This window comes from Triticum dicoccoides, chromosome 4B (genome assembly GCF_002162155.2).
Source record: "Triticum dicoccoides isolate Atlit2015 ecotype Zavitan chromosome 4B, WEW_v2.0, whole genome shotgun sequence".
In the NCBI taxonomy this organism is placed as follows: Eukaryota; Viridiplantae; Streptophyta; class Magnoliopsida; order Poales; family Poaceae; genus Triticum; species Triticum dicoccoides.
The window spans coordinates 125,160,717-125,186,014 of NC_041387.1; the positions used below are offsets into that span (position 1 = coordinate 125,160,717).

A 25,298-nucleotide genomic window follows, 5' to 3' on the forward strand; every position below is an offset into this window, starting at 1 on the left:
TATCCCTTCTCTTGTACTGGTCTAACATACCTCACTAAACAGTAGAGAGCATTTACTTGTACTCAACAATTGTCCAGTGCACTTCTCGAAGGGGGTGAGGACTCTCTTAATTGTCTCAGCTTTTTCAATTGTGGCTTTGAAAAAGATCAAGCTATCATCCGCAAATAGGAGATTTGAGATGCCCGGTGCATTCCTCGCCACCTTTATGGGGGTAAAATTGTTCTTCGCCAATTCCTTTTTCAGGAGATGCACTAAGCCATCAGCGACAAACAGGAAGAGATACAGGCTTAGTGGACCCCCTTGACGCAATCCTCTAGAGGGTATGAATGGATCAAGCAACATGCCATTGTGTCCAGCAGAGTATCTCACCGACTCAACGCATTGCATCACCCATTTCGTCCATTTCTCACAGAACCCAAATTTCTGAAGTATACCTTTCAAGAAGCCCCGGTCCACTCTGTCATATGCCTTTTCTAGGTCCAACTTTTATGCACAATAGTTGTCCCTCACGTTCTTGCTATGCTGGATCTTATGGAAGCATTCAAACGTGATGATAGCATTATCGGTGATCAATCTTCCCAGAATAAAAGTACTTTGTGTCTCAGATATGATCTCATCTAACATAGGGTGCAACTGATTAACAAGACACTTGTAAATCACCTTGTGTATGACATTGCATAAGCTTATGGGTCTAAAATCCTTCAAAGATTGTGCGTCCTTTCCTTTAGGAATAAGGACGATCACCATGTCATTTATGCCTTCCGGTAGCTTCCCTTTCTCAAAAAAGTCAAGAACTCCTCTCAGCACATCATCCTTGATCCCCCCCCCCACATTCCTTTGGTAGAAGCGAGCTGGGAAGCCGTTCGGGCCAGGGGCCTTTAGAGGGCAAATCTGGAACAAGGCATCACTAATTTCTGAGTCTGAGAATGGTTTTGTTAGCTGAACGTTCATGTCATTACTCACACTCTCGGCTACTAAGTCTAGAATTCCAGAGGGGTCAACACCTTCCTCCTTTTCATACAGGTTCTAGAAGAAGGCATTTGTCATCTTCTGTAGACGTTCACCGTCCTCGACCCAAACGCCCATTTCATTCTTCAGCTTTGATGTAGTATTCTTCTTTTTCTTCCATGTTGCCTTCCGGTGGAACCATTTTGTGTTCTGGTCCCCTTCCCTGAGATAAGTGGCTCGCAATCATTTTCTCCACATGAGTTCTTCCCTCAGCAGTAGTTCATCAAGTTCCTTCGACAGATTATCTACTAGGTTATGTTGTCTTGGTAAGGGCAGGGAACTCCAGATTTTACTGAGACGTTTTCGGATTTCTGCAGCCTTCTTTAATACTGAACCAAAGTCACGTTCAGACCATCTGTTTAGTTCCCTTTGCATGTCCCTTAACTTTGTGTGCACTTCATCTAGGTTTACGGCTGGACCACTCTTTCCCATGCCTCCTTTTTTGTATCCTGAAGGGAGCTCTCACGTTCCCACATCTGTTCATAATGAAATGGGCCTCTTCTCCTTTCTCCAACTGGTCTTTAGACTTTCCTTCTCCAAAGCGCAGCAGAATAGGGAGATGATCAGACCGGGAGGAGCAAACATGTTCAACTATTGCCTCCTTGAAATGGTCAGACCAATCTGGTGTTGCTACTCCTCTATCCAGCCAGGCGCGGACATTCTCTCAGACACTTTGTTTATTGTTAAACATCTAGACCGGCCCTTTAAAACCAATATCAAACAGATTGCAGTCCGAAAGGGCCTTGCGGAAGTTTTCCATGTATCTTTCAGATCTTTTTGCTGCAGAAAAGTTTTCGGACCGCCACGTCTTTTCGTTAAAATCACCGATCATTAGCCAGGGGAGGTCTGATGTATCCTTCATCCTCCATAACATAGTCCACATATGGTGACACTCATGTGCTTTTGGCTTCCCGTAAAAGAAAGTAGCCCTCCATTGCAGGCCAAGGGGATTCAAACGGACCAACACATCGATATACCTCACCCCCACAGCAATCTTTTTTATTTCAACACTCTTATCATAAAAGAGGGCAATGCCGACACCTTTTCCAATGTCGGGTTGTGCAATACAGTGACGAAGGCCTAGCCTCCACTTCATATTATTAAAATACTTATTACCTTGCCGAGTTTCCAAGAGGAAGACGAGTTTGGGCTTATACATATGCACGAGGCACACGAGCTCTTGAACTGTCCGTGGTTGCCTGAGGCCACGGCAGTTCCAACTTAGGAGCGTCATGGCTCCTAGTGGGCGCTACCATCAGGGTCCACCAGTTGACTGAGAGCCCCTGGCTCGGTAGCTTCCATTCCACCCTCCTCACCGGCCTTGTCCTTCTCTTCACCTCTTTGTAGCTTTCTTTTTCTTGCATTGGTCATTTGATTTCCTTGCACTAGCTTCTTTAGATTTGCCTATTTCTGTAGCTCCACGCCCACCTCTCTTTCCAAGTACAGAGACCCCATCACATGTCCACTTTTTGGCCTTCTTGGTACTATGCCGATTCTTTCCGGCAACCTCCTTCTGAATGTCCCTCGCCTGCAACTTGTTCCCTATATCTACCTTCTGCAAAACATCAGCAGCCCCTTGGTTTGCATCCACCATCAGGTGATCCTTCTATTCCACAACTCTGACAGTGCCAACAGTCTCACAATCCTTGCCAATGCCAGGTCTGGTGCCAAAGCCCGGTGGGACTCTAGATTTTGTGAGCTTATATCCTGTGCTTTTCCAGTCAAAGTATCATCCGTGGCCTGGGCTGGGTGGGTGTTGTTGGTGTTGTCCCCAGCTCCATCCGCCCTACCAGCCTCAACCGCAGGTGTCTCCTCCTTGTGTGTGCCACCATGTCTAATTGTCAGGCTCCATTCTACTCCTTTGTTCCTCCCTGCATCCAACCTGAGTGCGCTGACTGCCGCAATGGCTTCTTATACCAGTGGATCAGCCAGAACATCTTCTGGGATGGAGTTGTATCTCGTCGCTGCTATCCTTGGAGGTGTTGCCCTTATCGGCCCAGTGGTCTCTAACTCAAACTGAAGGAAACGGCGAGCACTAGCGCCTCTGGAACTACAATTCCACCTCTCATGCTACTCCTTCTAAATGGGGACGATCGCATTGCTACCGAAAACCTAATCTCTTGTAGATCTTCAGGTAGCTTACAGTCACGCTGCCCGTGTCATAAATGACCACAGGAGCTACAGAAGCTAGGGAGCCTCTCATACTTAACATTTAGGACATATAATTTTCCTTTAGCATGATCATGGGATTCTAGCTTGCTACGGATGGGTTCATCAACATTGTGGTTTATACGGACCATCATATAGTCGCCCCAAATTCTCCCCTCACTGTCGGCATCCACCTCCAGGACCTCTCCTAATTGTGCCGCGAGCTCCCTAGCAACATGTTTGAAGAGCATGATCAGGGCGCGTCCAAGATGCGTGCCCATATCGGCATGTGGGTGACCTCGACATCGCCTGGGCGTGCGCTGCCATCCACCTCCACCATGAGGAAGGCATCACCCTTGTGCGTCCATGACCCATTGTTGAGGATGAACCGAAGGTCACCCTCATGCTAGAACTTGAGGAGGAACCGGTTATTCTTTAGTGGTGTGTAGCTGAGGCGACCCCTCAGCCCCCATTTGCCATGGAGCTCGTCGAACAGTCCCCCGATGCTAAAGAGTTGCACCAAGAAGAACAGTCTGACCGTGATCCATCTCGATCTCATGGCCTCCCTCTCTCTAGAGAGGTCAAGCTCCACCATGTTCGATGTCGACGCCCCCATGTTCACTGGGAATACCGGAGCCACCACATGGACGTCCACCCCCTGACCAACAGGGGTGCGATACAGATCACCCCGGGCCCTTGACGAGCCACCCCGAAGCATAGGCCTTGAGCCCAGCCCCGCCTTGTCGTTGGAGTCAACCTTTTCACCGGTGATCATCGGCGTCTTGTTCTTGCAGGAGTCCCGGTAAGCCATCGTAGAAATGTTGTTGGGGAATGTTTTCTGGGTTGTAAGATGAGGGTTTGGTACTCCCACGATCCGATTCTTTATACTCCCAGAGATTTCCCTAGTAGTTGGCGGTGGTCCTCTGTCCTTGGGCAAGTTTTGACCCTTCGCCAATTCTGCCTCATATATTCCACCAGTGATCTGATTTCTATCCTTGTCTGGCGGGTCCATCTGTCGCAAATATCCTCCCCCCACAGTCGATCTGTCTGTGATTTCCTTCCATCAATCTGCGACCTAGATCCTTCATCATCTGCACAACCTTGTCTTTGATCTTTTCCATCATCACATGTTGTACCAAAATCTGGTTTTCGTTGATCTCATGTCCCTTTTTGCCCCTCTCTATCTTCTGCTTCGCGAGCCTCTGGACCGCTACTCTAGCTCTGATCCATGCATCTCGTAATCCCAGAGGATCATCACGATCTTGTGAGTACCTCGATCTCTCTCCTAATCCTCTCTCTTCTTCTTGATAAGATCCCCTCGTCGCCCGATCCAGATCCCTGGTGTTGGGAAACGTAGTAATTTCAAAAAAAAAATCCTACGCACACGCAAGATCATGGTGATGGCATAGCAACGAGGGGGGAGAGTATTGTCTACGTACCCTCGTAGACCGTTAAGCGGAAGCGTTATGACAACGCGGTTGATGTAGTCGTACGTCTTCACGAATCGACCGATCCAAGCACCGAATGTACGGCACCTCCGTGTTCAGCACACGTTCAGCTCGATGACGTTCCCCGGGCTCCAATCCAGCTAAGCGTCAGGGATGAGTTCCGTCAGCACGACGGTGTGGTGACGATGATGATGTTCTACCGGTGCAGGGCTTCGCCTAAACTCCGCGATGATATGACCGAGGTGGAATATGGTGGAGGGGGGCACCGCACACGGCTAAGGAACGGTCCGTAGATCAACTTGTGTGTCTATGGGGTGCCCCCCTCCTCCGTATATAAAGGGGGAGATGAGGGGGCCGGCCTAAGGGGAGGCGCGCCCTAGGAGGGGGAAACCTACTCCAAGTAGGTTTGCCCCTCCCTTTCCTATTCCAAGGAGGGGGAAGGAAGGGGTGGGAGAGGGGGAAGGCAAGGGGGGCGCCGCCACCCCCCCCTTCCTTGTCCTATTCGGACTCAAGGGGAGGGGGCGCGCCTCTTGCCCTGGCCGGCCCCTCTCTCTCTCCACTAGGGCCCATCAAGGCCCATTACTTCCCGGGGGGGTTCCGGTAACCCTCCGGTACTCCGGTTTTTCTCCGAAAACACCCGGAACACTTCCGGTGTCCGAATATAGTCATCCAATATATCAATCTTTATGTCTTGACCATTTCGAGACTCCTCGTCATGTCCGTGATCACATCCGGGACTCAGAACAACCTTCGGTACATCAAAACTTACAAACTCATAATAAAACTGTCATCGTAACGTTAAGCGTGCGGACCCCACGGGTTCAAGAACTATGTAGACATGACCTAGAACTATTCTCGGTCAATAACCAATAGCGGAACCTGGATGTTCATATTGGTTCCCACATATTCTACGAAGATCTTTATCGGTCAAACCGCATAACAACATACGTTGTTCCCTTTGTCATGGGTATGTTACTTGCCCGAGATTCGATCGTCGGTATCCAATACCTAGTTCAATCTCATTACCGGCAAGTCTCTTTACTCATTCCGTAATACATCATCTCATAACTAACTCATTAGTTACAATGCTTGCAAGGCTTAGGTGATGAGTATTACCGAGAGGGCCCAGAGATACCTCTCCGACAATCGGAGTGACAAAACCTAATCTCGAATTATGCCAACTCAACATGTACCTTTGGAGACACCTGTAGAGCCACTTTATAATCACCCAGTTACGTTGTGACGTTTGGTAGCACACAAAGTGTTCCTCCGGTAAATGGGAGTTGCACAATCTCATAGTTGCAGGAACTTTGTATAAGTCATGAAGAAAGCAATAGCAACATACTAAACGATCAAGTGCTAAGCTAACGGAATGGGTCAAGTCAATCACATCATTCTCCTAATGATGTGATCCCATTAATCAAATGACAACACATGCCTATGGTTAGGAAACATAACCATCTTTGATCAATGAGCTAGTTCAAGTAGAGGCATACTAGTGACACTATGTTTGTCTATGTATTCACACATGTATCATGTTTCCGGTTAATACAATTCTAGCATGAATAATAAACATTTATCATGATATGAGGAAATAAATAATAACTTTGTTATTGCCTCTAGGGCATATTTCCTTCAGTCTCCCACTTGCACTAGAGTCAATAATCTAGATTACATAGTAATGATTCTAACACCCATGGAGTCTTGGTGCTGATCATGTTTTGCTCGTGAGAGAGGCTTAGTCAACGGGTCTGCAACATTCAGATCTGTATGTATCTTGCAAATCTCTATGTCTCCCACTTGGACTTGGTCCCGAATGGAATTGAAGCGTCTCTTGATGTGCTTGGTCCTCTTGTGAAATCTGGATTCCTTTGCCAAGGCAATTGCACCAGTATTGTCACAGAAGATCTTCATTGGTCCCGATGCAGTAGGTACAACACCTAGATCGGAAATGAACTCCTTCATCCAGACTCCTTGATTTGTTGCTTCCGAAGCAGCTATGTACTCCGCTTCACATGTAGATCCCGCCACGACGCTTTGTTTAGAACTGCACCAACTTACAGCTCCACCGTTTAATAAAAATACGTATCCGGTTTGCGATTTAGAATCGTCCGGATCAGTGTCAAAGCTTGCATCGACATAACCATTTACGACTAGCTCTTTGTCACCTCCATATATGAGAAACATATCCTTAGTCCTTTTCAGGTATTTCAGGATGTTCTTGACCGCTGTCCAGTGACCCACTCCTGGATTGCTTTGGTACCTCCCTGCCAAACTAACAGCAAGGCACACATCAGGTCTGGTACACAGCACTGCATACATGATAGAGCCTATGGTTGAAGCATAGGGAACTCCTTTCATTTTCTCTCTATCTTCTGCAGTGGTCGGGCATTGAGTCTGACTCAACTTTATACCTTGTAATACAGGCAAGAACCCTTTCTTTGCCTGTTCCATATTGAACCTTTTCAATACTTTATCAAGGTACGTGCTTTGTGAAAGTCCAATCAAGCATCTTGATCTATCTCTATAGATCTTAATGCCCAATATGTAAGCAGCTTCACCGAGGTCTTTAATTGAAAAACTTTTATTCAAGTATCCTTTTATGCTATCCAGAAATTCTATATCATTTCCAATCAACAATATGTCATCCACATATAATATTAGAAATGCTACAGAGCTCCCACTCACCTTTTTGTAAATACACGCTTCTCCAAAAGTCTGTATAAAACCATATGCTTTGATCACACTATCAAAACGTTTATTCCAACTCCGAGATGCTTGCACCAGTCCATAAATGGATCGCTGGAGCTTGCACACTTTGTTAGCACCTTTTGGATCAACAAAACCTTCTGGTTGCATCATATACAACTCTTCTTCCAGAAATCCATTCAAGAATGTAGTTTTGACATCCATTTGCCAAATTTCATAATCATGAAATGCAGCAATAGCTAACATGATTCGGACAGACTTAAGCATCGCTACGGGTGAGAAAGTCTCATCGTAGTCAACCCCTTGAACTTGTCGAAAACCTTTAGCAACAAGTCGAGCTTTATAGACAGTTACATTACCATCAGCGTCAGTCTTCTTCTTAAAGATCCATTTCTTCTCAATGGCTTGCCGATCATCGGGCAAGTCAACCAAAGTCCATACTTTGTTTTCATACATGGATCCCATCTCAGATTTCATGGCCTCTAGCCATTTTGCGGAATCTGGGCTCATCATCGCTTCCTCATAGTTCGTAGGTTCATCATGGTCAAGTAACATGACTTCCAGAATAGGATTACCATACCACTCTGGTGCGGATCTTACTCTGGTAGACCTACGAGGTTCAGTAGAAAATTGATCTGAAGTTTCATGATCAATATCATTAGCTTCCTCACTAGTTGGTGTAGTTGTCACAGGAACCGGTTCTTGTGATGAACTACTTTCCAACAAGAGAGTAGATACAGTTATCTCATTAAGTTCTACTTTCCTCCCACTCACTTCTTTCGAGAGAAATTCCTTCTCTAGAAAGGATCTGATTTTAGCAACGAAAATCTTGCCCTCAGATCTGTGATAGAAGGTGTACCCAATAGTCTCTTTTGGGTATCCTATGAAGACACATTTCTCCGATTTGGGTTCGAGCTTATCTGGTTGAAGTTTCTTCACATAAGCATCGCAGCCCCAAACTTTAAGAAACGACAACTTTGGTTTCTTGCCAAACCACAGTTCATAAGGCGTCGTTTCAACGGATTTTGATGGTGCCCTATTTAACGTGAATGCGGTCGTCTCTAAAGCATAACCCCAAAACGATAGCGATAAATCAGTAAGAGACATCATAGATCGCACCATATCTAGTAAAGTACGATTATGACGTTCGGACACACCATTTCATTGTGGTGTTCCGGGTGGCGTGAGTTGCGAAACTATTCCGCATTGTTTCAAGTGTAGACCAAACTCGTAACTCAAATATTCTCCTGCACGATCAGATCGTAGAAACTTTATTTTCTTGTTACGATGATTTTCCACTTCACTCTGAAATTCTTTGAACTTTTCAAATGTTTCAGACTTGTGTTTCATTAAGTAGATATACCCATATCTGCTCAAATCATCTGTGAAGGTGAGAAAATAATGATACCCGCCACGAGCCTCAACATTCATTGGACCACAAACATCAGTATGTATGATCTCCAACAAATCAGTTGCTCGCTCCATAGTTCCGGAGAACGGCGTTTTAGTCATCTTGCCCATGAGGCACGGTTCGCAAGTACCAAGTGATTCATAATCAAGTGATTCCAAAAGCCCATCAGTATGGAGTTTCTTCATGCGCTTTACACCGATATGACCTAAACGGCAGTGCCACAAATAAGTTGCACCATCATTATCAACTCTGCATCTTTTGGTTTCAACACTATGAATATGTGTATCACTACTATCGAGATTCAATAAAAATAGACCACTCTTCAAGGATGCATGACCATAAAAGATATTACTCATATAAATAGAACAACCATTATTCTCTGATTTAAATGAATAACCGTCTCGCATCAAACAAGATCCAGATATAATGTTCATGCTCAACGCTGGCACCAAATAACAATTATTTAGGTCTAAAACTAATCCCGATGGTAGATGTAGAGGTAGCGTGCCGACCGCGATCACATCGACTTTGGAACCATTTCCCACGCGCATCGTCACCTCGTCCTTAGCCAATCTTCGCTTAATCCATAGTCCCTTTGTTCACTTTGCCATCCTTCTTATCCGCCAAATACTTGGGGCAGTTCCGCTTCCAGTGACCAGTCTGCTTGCAGTAGAAGCACTCAGTTTTAGGCTTAGGTCCAGACTTGGGTTTCTTCTCTTGAGCAGCAACTTGCTTGCTGTTCTTCTTGAAGTTCCCCTTCTTCTTCCCTTTGCCCTTTTTCTTGAAACTAGTGGTCTTGTTGACCATCAACACTTGATGCTCCTTTTTGATTTCTACCTCCGCAGCCTTTAGCATTGCGAAGAGCTCGGGAATTGACTTGTTCATCCCTTGCATATTATAGTTCATCACAAAGCTCTTGTAGCTTGGTGGCAGTGATTGGAGAATCCTGTCAATGATGCTATCATCCGGAAGTTTAACTCCCAGTTGAATCAAGTGATTATTATACCCAGACATTTTGAGTATATGCTCACTGATAGAACTATTCTCCTCCATCTTGCAGCTGTAGAACTTATTGGAGACTTCATATCTCTCAATCCGGGCATTTGCTTGAAATATTAACTTCAACTCCTGGAACATCTCATATGCTCCATGACGTTCAAAACATCGTTGAAGGCCCGGTTCTAAGCCGTAAAGCATGGCACACTGAACTATAGAGTAGTCATCAGCTTTGCTCTGCCAGACGTTCACAACATCTGGTGTTGCTCCTGCAGCAGGCCTGGCACCCAGCGGTGCTTCCAGGACGTAATTCTTCTGTGCAGCAATAAGGATAATCCTCAAGTTACGGACCCAGTCCGTGTAATTGCTACCATCATCTTTCAACTTTGCTTTCTCAAGGAACGCATTAAAGTTCAACGGAACAACAGCATGAGCCATCTATCTACAAACAAACATAGACAAGCAAAATACTATCAGGTACTAAGTTCATGATAAATTTAAGTTCAATTAATCATATTACTTAAGAACTCCCACTTAGACAGACGTCTCTCTAGTCATCTAAGTGATCACGTGATCCAAATCAACTAAACCATGTCCGATCATCATGTGAGATGGAGTAGTTTCAATGATGAACATCACTATGTTGATCATATCTACTATATGATTCACGTTCGACCTTTCGGTCTCCATGTTCTGAGGCCATATCTGTATATGCTAGGCTCGTCAAGTATGACCTGAGTATTCCGCGTGTGCAACTGTTTTGCACCCGTTGTATTTGAAGGTAGAGCCTATCACACCCGATCATCACGTGGTGTCTCAGCACGAAGAACTTTCGCAACTGTGCATACTCAGGGAGAACACTTCTTGATTATTAAGTGAGAGATCATCTTAAAATGCTACCGTCAATCAAAGCAAGATAAGATGCACAAAGGATAAACATCACATGCAATCAATATAAGTGATATGATATGGCCATCATCATCTTGTGCTTGTGATCTCCATCTTCGAAGCACCATCGTGATCACCATCGTCACCAGCGCGACACCTTGATCTCCATCGTAGTATCGTTGTCGTTTACTCCATCTATTGCTTCTACGACTATCGCTACCGCTTAGTGATAAAGTAAAGCAATTACAGGGCGTTTGCATTTCATACAATAAAGCGACAACCATATGGCTCCTGCCAGTTGCCGATAACTTTGGTTAAAAAACATGATCATCTCATACAATAAAATATAGCATCACGTCTTGGCCATATCACATCACAACATGCCCTGCAAAAACAAGTTAGACGTCCTCTACTTTGTTGTTGCAATTTTTACGTGGCTGCTACGGGCTGAGCAAGAACCGTTCTTACCTACGCATCAAAACCACAACGATAGTTTGTCAAGTTTGTGCTGTTTTAACCTTCGCAAGGACCGGGCGTAGCCACACTTGGTTCAACTAAAGTTGGAGAAACTGACACCCGCTAGTCACCTGTGTGCAAAGCACAGCGGTAAAACTAGTCTCGCGTAAGCGTACGCGTAATGTCGGTCCGGGCCGCTTCATCCAACAATACCGCCGAACCAAAGTATGACATGCTGGTAAGCAGTATGACTTGTATCGCACACAACTCACTTGTGTTCTACTCGTGCATATAACATCAACGCATAAAACCTAGGCTCGGATGCCACTGTTGGGAAACGTAGTAATTTCAAAAAAAAATTCCTACGCACACGCAAGATCATGGTGATGGCATAGCAACGAGGGGGGAGAGTATTGTCTACGTACCCTCGTAGACCGTTAAGCGGAAGCGTTATGACAACGCGGTTGATGTAGCCGTATGTCTTCACGAATCGACCGATCCAAGCACCGAACGTACGGCACCTCCGTGTTCAGCACACGTTCAGCTCGATGACGTTCCCCGGGCTCCAATCCAGCTAAGCGTCGGGGATGAGTTCCGTCAGCACGACGGTGTGGTGACGATGATGATGTTCTACCGGCGCAGGGCTTCGCCTAAACTCCACGACGATATGACCGAGGTGGAATATGGTGGAGGGGGGCACCGCACACGGCTAAGGAACGATCCGTAGATCAACTTGTGTGTCTATGGGGTACCCCCCTCCCCCGTATATAAAGAGGGAGAGGAGGAGGGGGCCGGCCTAAGGGGAGGCGCGCCCTAGGAGGGGGAAACCTACTCCAAGTAGGTTTGCCCCCTCCCTTTCCTATTCCAAGAAGGAGGGGGAAGGAAGGAGTGGGAGAGGGGGAAGGCAAGGGGGACGCCGCCCCCCCTTCCTTGTCCTATTCGGACTCAAGGGGAGGGGGCGCGCCTCTTGCCCTGGCCGGCCCCTCTCTCTCTCCACTAGGGCCCATCAAGGCCCATTACTTCCCGGGGGGGTTCCGGTAACCCTCCGGTACTCCGGTTTTTCTCCGAAAACACCCGGAACACTTCCGGTGTCCGAATATAGTCATGCAATAACTATGTAGACATGACCCTACGGGTTCGAGAACTATGTAGACATGACCTAGAACTATTCTCGGTCAATAACCAATAGCGGAACCTGGATGTTCATATTGGTTCCCACATATTCTACGAAGATCTTTATCGGTCAAACCGCATAACAACATACGTTGTTCCCTTTGTCATGGGTATGTTACTTGCCCGAGATTCGATCGTCGGTATCCAATACCTAGTTCAATCTCGTTACCGGCAAGTCTCTTTACTCGTTTCGTAATACATCATCTCATAACTAACTCATTAGTTACAATGCTTGCAAGGCTTAGGTGATGAGTATTACCGAGAGGGCCCAGAGATACCTCTCCGACAATCGGAGTGACAAAACATAATCTCGAATTATGCCAACTCAACATGTACCTTTGGAGACACCTGTAGAGCCACTTTATAATCACCCAGTTACGTTGTGACGTTTGGTAGCACACAAAGTGTTCCTCCGGTAAATGGGAGTTGCACAATCTCATAGTTGCAGGAACTTTGTATAAGTCATGAAGAAAGCAATAGCAACATACTAAACGATCAAGTGCTAAGCTAACGGAATGGGTCAAGTCAATCACATCATTCTCCTAATGATGTGATCCCATTAATCGAATGACAACACATGCCTATGGTTAGGAAACATAACCATCTTTGATCAATGAGCTAGTTCAAGTAGAGGCATACTAGTGACACTATGTTTGTCTATGTATTCACACATGTATCATGTTTCCGGTTAATACAATTCTAGCATGAATAATAAACATTTATCATGATATGAGAAAATAAATAATAACTTTATTATTGCCTCTAGGGCATATTTCCTTCACCCGGATCCGGTCGCCGATCGCCTCAGAATCATCCCGACCGAGGCTCCGCAAATCACGGAGGTCATTTTCCTCGTGCATGTCGCAATTCCAGATATTATTAGCCAAAGATTCTGGCCGCCGGCTAGACACATATATGTACGCATGCACTACCTCGGTAACCAATAAGCATATTCCAACACGTTGGAGTGTGCATCTTAAAATGGTGCTTTCAAATGAGCCAGCTAAAACATCTACAATTGAAAAATTCTTACATGGTTTGGACGAAAAAAATACTTCATAATCGGACCGGTGGAGTCATGCATGTGAGAATTTTCAACGTGGACCCCTACTCCGCCTTAAATGTTGGATCGAAGCAGTTTGGACATCATAATCCCCCTTTTCAACCCTAAATCAAGGGATGGAATAGGGGAATCTGGATATCCGCCACGTCGGCCTGACAGTCCCCTCTTCCATCTCACTCACTTCACTCCCCTCCCAAAACCCTAGCCGCCAATCGCCACCCACCAATACTGCCACCTGCCGCTACGATGGGAAAGAAGTTCACAAAGAAGGGGAAGGAGCAGATCCGGGTGCGGAGGCTGCTCGACGGCTACCTTCCGACTAGCTACTACCATGTCGCAGCACCAGATACGGGAGAAGCTCTGAATCCAATCGGCGTCGACATGGGGACACCATGTCTCTATGGACTCACCTGGTCATGGGTCGTCTAGGTCGGAGTCCTCCACCACTCCATCCGCCGTGAAGGAGTCAAATGAAAAAGAGGACGACAGTGTCAATTGCGAGAAGATCGATACCAAGGACTTGGACCAAGAGCAACAACTCCAACCCACGACGAAGGATGAAGAGTGCATGTGGCAACTCCAATTCCCACTGGCGCTATGGAACTTGTTGGCTAACCAGGATCTGGTGCAGGCGTTGTCCCTGTCGAAAACCCACGGTGTCTAGATTAGACGTCGCATCAGGCTCCAATGCTCACCACTCCGACCTTGTGGCCCTAGTGCCAAATGGTGCCCAACCCCTCTGAAGTCATGCCCTCGCATCAAGTACTATTAGGGGAAGAGAGGTCATGAAACATGTCCTCCTCCTCGTTGGAGGGCTAGCGCACCCAACAATGCTCGCCAAGACCTAGGTGACGCCGCCACACATCCTCGCAAACCCCATGCTCGCGGAGACCTGGGCCCTCGACCGATCCAAGACCACCAAAGAGACTGACACCAGCTCAGCGAGCAGCTCCTCCGCGTTGGACTGTCGAGTCGGAGCATGAGTTATGCCTCGTGACTGAGGCGAGTCAATGCAAGGTTGAGGAGGAGGCCGAGTTGCTACGCTGTGAGCATGTCGTCACCACGGCAGCTGGGGCGCCTTCCATAATTGGTGCAACATTTACAATGACGATGGTGACGATGACAAAAGCGTTTGGTGGCCTTAGAGGTCATCCCCACGATGTCATCGTCCGTTATCCATTGAAGTTTTAGTTTCGCTTAGGTTTAATTTGGAGCTGGTGCGATGAATACATATCAAACTCGTTAAATTTTGTTAGTTTGCATGTAATATATCAAATTTGTCTAAATTTCTATCCGAAGAGTTAAAAAGGAAGACTTTTTAGGTATAATGTTAAGGGACTGGTGTCTAATCGATCATCCGTGGACATGTCCATATTTAAGGTTTGCAGTTGGAGATGTCCCCGAGAAGAAAGAAGTATCGTTTTCCCCCTGAAATCCTTTCTGATGGATCAATTTCCCCCTTAACTTTAATATCAGATCAATCAGCCCCTCAAATCTTTAAAACCGGATCAAATTCCTTCCAAGGTGGTTTTGGACTTGATTTTGAGTGGTTTAGACCCATACCGTGCTCTTCTCGCTGACTGACTAGGCTGACCGTGCTCCAAGGCGCCGGCATGGCGGACGCCTACTCCTGGTCCTCCAAGCGGAGTTACAAGACCGACTACGTCTGGCACGACCTCACCACCGACGACCCCGTGCACCCCGCCAACGGCGTCGAGTACGTGCTCAAGGGCCCCAAGCTGCTCCACCTCCTCCCTGTACTTGATTTTGCGCGACATCTCCGCCGACGCATCCTCGTCCTCCTTCACCTCCAGCTGCCAGGCCGGGAACGAGAAGAAGATGCCTACATCGGCCATTAGCAGGGCCCACGACCGGCGCAAGAAATGGAGCTCCTTCGACCTCGGCCAGTACGTGGTGGCAGCCGCGCGCATCGGCACCGGGCCGGACACAGCCATGCAGACCGGCGAGAAACAAGGCCGACACCGGGACCTCGAGCCATCTCCGCCGCAACACACTACGACGAGCTCGGAGCCGACGAGATCTCGCCGCCGTCGTCATCCAGCAGGCCCGACACGCTGGAGACGCTCATCGAGAATGACGCTCGCGTGGCCGCCGCCTCGAACACCGTCGCCACTTGGCGGGATGAAGAGGATGCGGGCTTGGCGCAACAGGGCGTGATCGCGGGCGGCCAGATGCGCGCGTCGGCGGTGCTGATGCGGCTCATCTCCTGCAGCAGCCAGGCGGGACGCCGGTCCGGGCGGTGCGAGGCGCACAAAGCGTTTCCCGCGCGAGCGGTTAGACCTGAGCAGCAGCACGCGAACAGCTTCACGGGAAGCATCGGGAGTCGTCGTATGCATCGAGCGGGAGTACTTCAGCTGCAGCCCGGTGGAGACCAAGAAGACGACGAGCTGGGCGCGTGCACTGAAGCGGTCATCTCCATCCAACTGTTGCGATGCGAAGTGCACGGTCAACCCAAGAAAAATGCACGGTATGGGTCAAAACCACTCAAAATCAAGTATGAAACCACTTTAGGGGGTGATTGATCTGGTTTTAGATATTTGAGGGGGGTGATTGATCCGGTATTAGAGTTGAGGGGGAAATTGGTCCATTAGAAAGGATTTCAGGTGGAAAAACGACACTTCTTTCCCCCGAGAATGGCACAAAAGAAGAACACTTCACACCAGTGCGGTGGGCTAATCCATGCCGGCCCATCTGTACAAGGGCAGCGAGTTCGCTTTCGGGGTCACCAAGCCCATCCACCATAATGCTCCGCCTCCCCTGCCTCCTGCGTGGCGTCTCCTCGCCGGCGGCGTCCTCTCTCCGGCGAGCCTTCCGCTCGGCGGCCTCCCTTGAAGCCATCCTCTCACACTCCCACCCATCCAAGGCCTCCTCCGAGGACCAGGCGGGCCCCGCCCACCTCGCGCTCTACAACTACCCCACCTTCGCCGGCGCCTACTCCGCGCTCGCCGCTGACCTCTTCCACCGCCGCCTCGGACGGCGTCTCCTCGTCCTCCCCTTTTCCTCCGTCGAGCCCTTCAGGTCTCCCTCTCACTTGCGTCTCACCATTCCCTCATTGCGTCGGCCTTCAATTGATTATGCTTGTCTGTTTCGCACTGGCTTGGAACAAGTAGAGCTGATGACTTCAAGGGTGCCGGGTTCCATTCTTGCTATCTTTTGGATTTCATCGGGCCAAGGAATTTTGCGTTGGAGCTCTCTCGATTCATCCCCAGGTGCGTCCAACAAGTCGCAGAAATCTCAGCAAGTATGCAACTGAATTTTCTTCTTCTTTTTATCTTGACTACAAATTTAAAGGAGCAACTTGCAGTGGAGTGTATGCACTGATATAAATAAGGAACCTCGTGACATACCATTTCCAAATGATGCAGCGTGGTGGCATTTGATCACCGGCAAAGCACACTAGCAAGGATCCCCGAGTTGGGTCGATGCCCGACTAACCTTGACCTCCGCATCGACACCTCAAAGAGTAGTGCCCGAGCTGTATTTGATTATTTCTCCAATAAGTTTACATCGGAAAACCTCGATTCCGTGAGTAGGACGACCCATTTCATGTTCCTGTTCATTGTATCGTCTCATTTGGAAACAAGAACATGAGGTTGTTCTCTTCTCATCCAGGAGACATGCGAGAATCTGTTGGGCCAAGAAGATGAGGAGCGGGTTTCAAATGTTATCAAATATGTAGAGGATGCTGATCTGCAGCAATGGCAGCTGCCCGATAGCAGAGCATTTCATACAGCTCTCAGGGATGAGCGTGCAAAGTTAAATTGTGTTAGTAATCCTCATGTTTTTGAGCAGGTGAAGGTCTACCTGCAATCATGCTTATAAGCTTCTTTTGTGTATCCCTGAGGATGGCATGGTCAATGACCATTTTGTTGGCACTCCAAACAGCTAATGCAACTTGATGTTAGCGATCTGCTTGCTAGAGGGAATTCATTAGCTCAAAATCGTCTAGAGGCTGCAAGGAAGCTCATACACAATCCTTTCAAGATTTACCTCGGACAAGGGCTATATGGTGAATGCCTTGTAAGTGAAAATGATGCTCTTGCATTATTATAGTTATTACCCTTGATGTACCTTTTGATAGTGGTAGCCGCATAGCACATATTTTTTCTTTTCTGAAGCGTCCTTAGATTTCTTTAGCACAAGCATGTAATATGTGCATCCAGGAGTGCTCTCACATTAATGGTATAGGCTACATTAAGTCTAGTTCAAAGGCAAAATACTCTGGCCCATTTTTTCCTCTATTGTTTAATTAAATTAACGACTATCTATAGTTCAAAGACATGTGGACCTCATAGTTTCTCGCTTGAAATCAATGATTAACCTCATAGTTCAAAGCTGCCATTTGATGCAAACTTATTTATGCTTAAGAGCATTCTTTGATTCTCATGCACTTGTCTGCCTGCAGTATTGCTGCAAACTTGGTTTCATGCTTGGGCATTAATGGACCCAGTCCCGAAAGTTTGATAGCAGATATTAGTTGGCTAATAAAACAAAATCAAGAGTTTTTTGGTGGCCTTGTCATCCACAATTTTACATCTGAAACTTATTGTGTTCGCACCGTTGAAAGAAATCTTATGTTATAACATTACATGCTTTATTTTACCATTAGGCAATCAGAGCCGATGGGGATTCAAAGCTGAGCCACGAAATCGGTTTGGAGTTGAGCAAGATGAGTGCTGGCGCCGGATTAAGGTACAAACTTTGTTTGCAAGTTTTGTGTGTGGTTAGCGTTGTTTCAGTGATTTTTCATGAACGCTTTGTTTCACTTGGTAGACCAATTGGAGCAGTGGTCTTTATGCAACGTGGACTGCTGAAGATCTGCTTGAGGACTACAGACAATACAACCAACACTGCAGAGATCGCCAAGGTGTGTGTTCCTCTTATTGTCTCTGTAAACCTGCATGGTTTTAGTCTTTTAGTAGTTTAGTTGTTCATACCTTGGCATGCCGTTTGAAACTTAGGCATATGGCGGAGGTGGAAAGGCGAGCTCAAGTTCTTTCGCACTAAGGATGGACGAATTCAACGCCTGGATTAGGGAGAACACATGAACCGGCCTGGAATGCTGGATGGCAATCTGGTGTATTATATGGTAACATGCGTGTATGCCTAGTTGCGAGGAAGATGTGAAAAATGAGCAGCTGATGTTGGAAGGTGAGACTGTATCCTTGAATGGAGTGGGAACGATCTAGGGCAAGATGGTTAAGCCTGAAGCTGTTTAAGATCAGTTGTTGATGCGGAAGAGTCCCCTAAGGGCTGGTGAAGAAGCAGAGACGATTGGAAGCAGCGCAATTGGTCTGATTGTGTAATCAGCCACCAAATCCTCTATATAGACATGCAAATTATTGAGGTTTGCCATGAAAATATCCTATGCTTTTATACGATTAGCCATCATCTAGTGCATATCATAAACGTGTTGATGTTAATAATGACAATGAAAAATAAATGAGAACACAAAATAATAATGCTCAATTGTGAGAGCATTTTATTTTATACTATCTATAGCACCAGTGCTGACTTGATATCACGAGTGTTGTTGCTGCCGCTGCTGCTTGGTCGAAGGACGATAACACTGACGATAATGTTTATTCGTTCGAGAGCATTCGGCCTTGAAATTTCTCGGCGGTGAACCATCATCCTTGCCTGTTTCCCACAAGGCAATAATTTCGACGAGCGAGCTCCGCGATGGGTCTCTTCTTGCTTGTTGGCTTGCTGTATGATTTTCATTCTCGGAAAATTCAGCATCCGAATCTTTTCCTGCTTGTTCATCTACCGCATGAATTTCACCATCAGAAAACTCATCATCTGACGAGGTGGGAGGGTGATAGCGCACCACTTTACCAGTTTCTGGATGAGGATCACCAGCACTGGATACAGGACCAAGCTCTTCCCAGGCAAAGTCATCGACATTACCACGGTATTCATTGCCCTTGCAGCTGGCCTGGCCGTTTCCATTTGTAAGAGGAGAAGTTGACCCTTCTGGTTTACAGGAATGTAATGGAGCACATGTTCCTCTCTGAGGCAGCGTAAGTTGGAAATGAAAAGTTTCCGACCTACACTCCTTGATCCATTTCTTCTCAGAGATCAACAGATGTACTAACTGATGGATATGTTTCTCGTCAAGGCCTTTGAGAAGCGAACAGCCCTTCTGCAGTCCATGTGCCAACTCCTCCCTGCCAGAAATAGGCAACTATTTGAGTAATAGTACTTTCTAAACAAAGGTCCATCGATTATTTCACATTACATGTCAGACAAGTCCTTGTCCACCATAGGATGGGAATTGCATGAGATGGAATAACTGCACTGCAACTTGATGAATATAATACGTCTGGACTGGACTATATATGTTTCACAAGCATATAGATATCATACCCAGTTCAGGAAATATCATCCTCATTTGATTCGTGTCAATAAGAACAATATACATCATGAAATCATGAGCAGACAAGGAAAGTATTATTTTATTTCAAGGAAAAGAAAGTAATTTTGAAATACATTGATCTTTTATCTACACGACCCAGCAACATCACCAGGCAGGCAATACACCATGCAATTTCATATTATATTTTGGTGCTTCCACAGGTGATATGTTTCTGTTAACACTTATGAGCAAGACATTTGCTTGTAATACAGTATGATGGATCATCCACTGAGAATCACACTGCACTGTTTGTCGCTCCAGATATGACAACCACAATGCAGCTTATTGGTTACTACTCCCTCCGTTCCTAAATATTTGTCTTTCTAGAGATTTCAACAAGTGACTACATACGGAGCAAAATGAGTGAATCTACACTCTAAAATACTCCCTCCATCCCAAAATTCTTGCCTTAGATTTGTCTAGATACGGATGTATCTAATACTAAAACGTGACTTGATACATCCGTATTTAGACAAATCTCAGACAAGAATTTTGGGACGGAGGGAGTATGTCTATATACATCCATATGTGGTAGTCCATTTGAAATCTCTAGAAAGACAAATATTTAGGAGCGGAGGGAGTAGTAATCAGGATATTCAGACTAGCATATGGATCTTCAAACAAGTTGGAGAACAGAAAAAGGGATCAGCTCGGGTTCATGAACAAAAGAATCCGCTCACTATGAGCAAAACACTACCACTATGCACCTTATGCCCAGTCTGCTCGTCATGTTTCTGGGTGCATGATTAAGTTTCTGTGTTTTTCTACAAAATTGCACAATATCCTACAAGGTGCCATGGGATCAGCTTGTGAGCAAAAATGCGACCCCGTAGTTTTCCGGACATCAAGCTTTTGTTCTCATTTCAGTTACAGATCTACAACTGGTTCTTAACCAAAGAGCTACTCCCTCTGTTCCTAAATACTCCCTCCGTCCCAAAATAAGTGACTCGAGTTTGTACTAACTTTGTACTAAAGCTAGTACAAAGTTGAGTCACTTATTTTGGGATGGAGTATAAGTCTTGTTAGATATTTCTATATGAACTACATACAGATGTATATAGACGTATTTTAGAGTGTAGATTCACTCATTTTGCCCCGTATGTAGTCCATACTGGAATCTATAAAAAGACCTATATTTAGGAACGGAGGGAGAATTGTTAATCCAGGTTATATTATCTGTGATAGGTCGTAATTTGCTACTTACTTATCAAATTTGAAGCCAATGTCGCGAACATTGATGTTGAGTAGATATAAGAAATAAAAGGAGAAGCAGGAAAGATACATTTACCTTGCCTTTGCTTCTGAAACAAGTTTTGATCCATGATGGGTTAAAAGATATTGCTGTAGTGCATCCCAGAAGTAAGATTTTTCAAACATTTCAACTCCTACTTGCTGTCCACTTGCACTGTTAACAAATGAACATCCCTTGTCCAAATCTTTCCTTGTTCCATCATGATTTTGATTATCTTGTGTATCTGATTTTCCAGATGACCACCACCTTGCTGCCCAGCTAAATATTCCTTTGTTGCTTTCTCCAGAACCTCGTATCTTTTCAGCTTTGCTGATTTCGACTGTTTCGCCAGAGTGATTCTTTGTATTTGCAAAATTCCTCTTGACATCTGTTTCAGAACAGTTATTAGACGGGTCATCTGACAAACTAGTGCTGCCTGCTGAACTGTTATCAGGACCATTCACATCAGCATTGTCAGCTGTGGAACAATTCTTCATGGCCTTTCTCAAATGTCTGTTATGTTGCCCTTCCTGGCTTGTTACATCACTGGACCCTTCAGAAAAAGTAGCATCATGAGATGGATGGACCTGGGGCTTAATGGTCTTGGGACCAGTCCATAGTATCTGAATCCTTTCAAGTAGCCCTTTTTTACTAGTAGTACCTTGAGCCTCCGAGGAGGGAGTTGCAGCAGTGATCACCATATCAGCTTCCATATGACCCGCAGGTGGTTCAGATGGCTTAATAAAATCTACGGGTGGAGCTTTCCTTTGGTCTCTAGACAACAAACCACTCTGGGAAGATGGAGCATCAACTATCGGAATTTTCCTTTGTTCTGGGGACAATATATCTGATGGAGAAGATGGTATGTTAGATGATGGTGGCTTCTCATTCTTCGTCTCAATGAGGCATTTTACCTCACCATTACTTTGAGCAGAAGGAAATCTATTAAAGCTTTTTTCACCAACTACGACAGGTTGACTATCACCTGGTAAAGGATCTATAAATTTGACATAATCAGGCATAGCTTGGAGAAGAGCACTGAAGTTTTTGAAGCCATATAATCCATTATACATAAACAACTTGTTCTCTTTAAGTTCTGATAGAAGATCTTCGAGATTGACCCCTTCAGGATAAGAGTTTAGTGCTCTCCTGATACAGGTGATCACAGATTTGGGGATTCTAGGTGTCTCCTCTGGTTTCTTGGTCTGCAATGGTACATTCATGGAGTGGTTGAATTCTCCTTGCAGGAAGGGATCATCACCGACCGGAATTTTCTGTTGCTCTAAAGATAATATATCTGATGGAGAAGATGGGACATTGGATGATCGTGGCTTCTCATTCTTAGTCTCAGTGAGGCATTTTCTGTCCCCAATACTTTGCTGATAACTCATTCTCGTAAAGCTTTTTTCACCAACTAGAGCAGGTTGACTATCACCTGGTAGAGGATCTATAAACCTGGCATAATCAGGCCCGTTGACCACAGATTTGGAGGTTATAGGTGGCTTCTCTGGCTTCTTGGTTTGCAATGATACATTTACGGAGTGCTTTGGTTCTGCTTTCTGGAAGGGGTCATCAAGAGCTCCCCTGTAATTACCATACCAAGAACAGGACAAACCATCAGGTGGCTGGTTAAAATGTTTTCGAGTAAACCCCTCCCCTTTAATCAAAGCTTCCCACGGCCACATAATTGTTGCTGCACTGCACAGAATGCTGGGCTCATTGTTAGGACAGGCTAGCAGTATGTTGTAATTGCTCATCCGAAGGCGATGCAGAATATTCGCAAAGTGTTTATCCCCAGATATAAGGAAGAAATGGGCTGGTGGAGGGTTCTGAGCAATCCAATAGACAAGATCAGCAATGAATGATCTGTCAGAACCATCCTTTCCACCTATACAAGGTCAGTATTATTAGTACCATAAGATCAAACAGTTAGCGCAAGATAAGTAAATACTACATGCAACATTAAGAAAAAAAAACAGAACTGAGTCCCATTTAACTTGAAGCGACAAAAGAAGAGTTGAAGACTAGAAATACTCCCAGACTAGCGGAGACTTGAAATTCAGTAATATGCACTCACCAAAATAGCCTTATAACACCATAACAGCAGACAAGCGAGCAGACTTCCCTACACTGTCCATCTACTTATTTACCAGTAGTGTTGGGTAAAGTTTCTCCAAAGACCACAAATCGACTGTTCAAACAGCTGTTTTTGTTTACATGACACAGACATATGAATTATTGCAAAGGCCATTTCATGTTTTAGTGACCCCAACTTTTCTAAAACTTAATAAAAAAGGTTAACTGAGATGACCCCAATGGGCAACCTCTACATTTTTATGAAGAAGAAGAAGACAAGAAAATGTAACGGTTCCTATTAAACATTGACAAAATAGTATACCTCACAATGATATATTGCATATGATCAAGGTGCATTTAGCATAAATATCAATATACAGTAAATAAAAAATGTAGTATCATCTAGAATCTGCTTTCATTTTTCAGCATTCATGCACCAATTAATGCAACTTGTTGCAAATACCCAAATCCAATAACACCCCACTGTGCCCAACTACATCCAACCTAGGCGACCAACAGCATAAAAACACACGAACATTTCTGCAATGCATTCTGAGGCATAAGGTAATAACATTCCCATTCGTGTGATAGAAAACCTAAACAAGGACAGTAGGCGAGTAAGGAAATGGTGGCTGGCGGAGGTGGAGGACGCAACTGGCGGGGACGTGCGAGAACGCGACGCCGGTGGCCGCGAGGACCTCCTGGACGGGGCGGGGGAGCACGAAAACATCGCCGAAGGCGGTGATCTCGACGGGGCCCCGGATGCCGGCGGCGCGCAGCGCGGCCGTGACGCGCGGGGCCACGCGGCAGGGGTTGGCGTCGGGCGGAAGCTGGCACTTTTGGAAGTCCCACCACACCGACACCTTGACCTCCTTGCTTTCCTGCTGCTGCTGCTGCTGCTGGGGCTGACCCCTCCACCGCTCGCCGCCGCCCGCGTGCGAGCTGAGCCCACGAAGCCCCCGGAGGCGGAGGACGAGGATGGGGTATCCGCGGCGCGGAAGCGCTTTGTACATGGCTGTGATCATCGCCGTTGCTCGCCGCGGCGGCGCCACGGGCAGCTGGAGGCGGTGGCTGGCTAGTGCTGGCGGCGGGGTTTCTCCAGGGCTTAAGAAGGACGAAGCCGAATGGTTCGTGGGCTGGGCTGGGCTCTCTGGTGTTGAGCCGAAAGATGGGCTCAAAGTGGCCTCCTGAACGAGGAGGTAGCGGCCCAATTGGGATAAAAGCTCAGGAAGGAAGGAGAGCCGAGAGCGTAAGGGTTGGCCCCCCCACACACGGCGCGGTCTGCGGGGAGCGGCAAAGGCGATTTCGCCGGCGTTGGTAGTGGAAGCGGGTGTGCGCGCGACGCCGCCAGCCGCCGGCCGATCCTTCTCCGGCCGCCGCGGGGCGCGATGGAGACGGCGCACGAGGTGGCCATCTACATTGACCGCTTCCACAATCTCGACTTGTACCACCAAGGGTAACGAGAAGGGCCGTGTGCATCTTCCCTCTTTCCATTGGCGCTCCTTCTTTTCTTGATTCTTGAATGGCGCCATGTGGATTTTCCTGAGCCTCTGTCGGGTAGATAGAGATACGATTGGCATGCGATTTTCCTTCAGATGAATGTTTCATTCCTGTGACCATTTATATGCGTATTTTTTTTCGAGAATACATATAGCATGCCCATCATCCATTAAAGAAGATTTCTATGCGGAATTTCACTGCTGGTTCCCTGATTGTAATCTGGTACGATTTTTTTTTTGTATTTTGCCGGCACCCTGTTTGGTAATTTCACATTCTAATTTTGTTCTTCTGTCCATTCCTCTCGGAGAACCATCCGGTGCAAACTTCCGCCCCTTTTTCCCAACACGCGGACGCTGTGAAATTTGATTATTTCTTTTGAAATTTGCTTGTGTCTGCCTGCAGATGGTACCGGATGAAGATTAGTGCGGCGTGGGAGCAGGACGACGGCAGGGCACCGGTGTCGCCAGCCAGGGTAGCACAATACGAAGGTTCTTGCATCTCCCATGGCTTGGAAAAAGAAATTTCCGTACTCATTTTACATTTCTTGCATGATCCTGTGTGGGTGGAAGTAAATGTCTAAATTCGTGCTTGATGATTTATCTGCCAAGAACTAAAGGACTTAGGTGGGGCATTGTGATTTGGGATTGTTCAAATGAATCATTTCCAATATTTATTGTGCCTGATACATATATCATAGAAAATATGTTCAATTGTTGTGTGTGTGTGTGTGTGTGGAGGGGATGTGTGTGTGT

The 25,298-nt window shown here is 46.3% G+C and overlaps 3 protein-coding genes and 1 pseudogene across 5 annotated transcripts in view; 3 read left to right on the top strand and 1 right to left on the bottom strand.

Annotated features, from left to right (window-relative positions):
* Positions 1 to 13,546: 13,546 nt before the first annotated feature.
* Positions 13,547 to 15,832, top strand: LOC119292578 (annotated as a pseudogene).
* A 173-nt stretch (positions 15,833 to 16,005) lies between these two features.
* LOC119295409 lies at positions 16,006 to 18,814 on the top strand. Of its 2 annotated transcripts, none has more exons than XM_037573829.1 (8): positions 16,006 to 16,339; positions 16,432 to 16,530; positions 16,687 to 16,846; positions 16,934 to 17,113; positions 17,207 to 17,341; positions 17,931 to 18,013; positions 18,095 to 18,188; positions 18,283 to 18,814. In XM_037573829.1, the coding sequence occupies exons 1-8, from the start codon at positions 16,065 to 16,067 to the stop codon at positions 18,367 to 18,369; spliced, it is 1,113 nt and encodes a 370-aa protein (XP_037429726.1). In that variant the 5' UTR covers positions 16,006 to 16,064; the 3' UTR covers positions 18,370 to 18,814. The 2 variants fall into 2 exon arrangements, with proteins under 2 accessions (XP_037429726.1, XP_037429727.1); XM_037573830.1 differs by having other exon boundaries at positions 16,937 to 17,113.
* LOC119295408 lies at positions 18,670 to 24,107 on the bottom strand. Of its 2 annotated transcripts, XM_037573828.1 has the most exons (4): positions 23,702 to 24,107; positions 21,028 to 22,858; positions 19,152 to 19,491; positions 18,670 to 19,075 (listed from the first exon to the last, which is right to left on the bottom strand). In XM_037573828.1, exons 1-4 carry the CDS (start codon positions 24,069 to 24,071, stop codon positions 18,818 to 18,820), a joined length of 2,799 nt encoding a protein of 932 aa, XP_037429725.1. In that variant the 5' UTR covers positions 24,072 to 24,107; the 3' UTR covers positions 18,670 to 18,817. The 2 variants fall into 2 exon arrangements, with proteins under 2 accessions (XP_037429725.1, XP_037429723.1); XM_037573826.1 differs by having other exon boundaries at positions 18,670 to 19,491.
* Positions 24,108 to 24,309: 202 nt separating this feature from the next.
* Positions 24,310 to 25,298, top strand: part of LOC119295410 — an 8,061-nt gene continuing 7,072 nt past the window's right edge. Inside the window, exons 1-2 of the mRNA XM_037573831.1 lie at positions 24,310 to 24,502; positions 24,949 to 25,034. Coding sequence (XP_037429728.1) covers positions 24,435 to 24,502; positions 24,949 to 25,034 — 154 coding nt within the window. The 5' untranslated portion in view covers positions 24,310 to 24,434. The remainder of the gene's footprint in view (positions 24,503 to 24,948; positions 25,035 to 25,298) is intronic.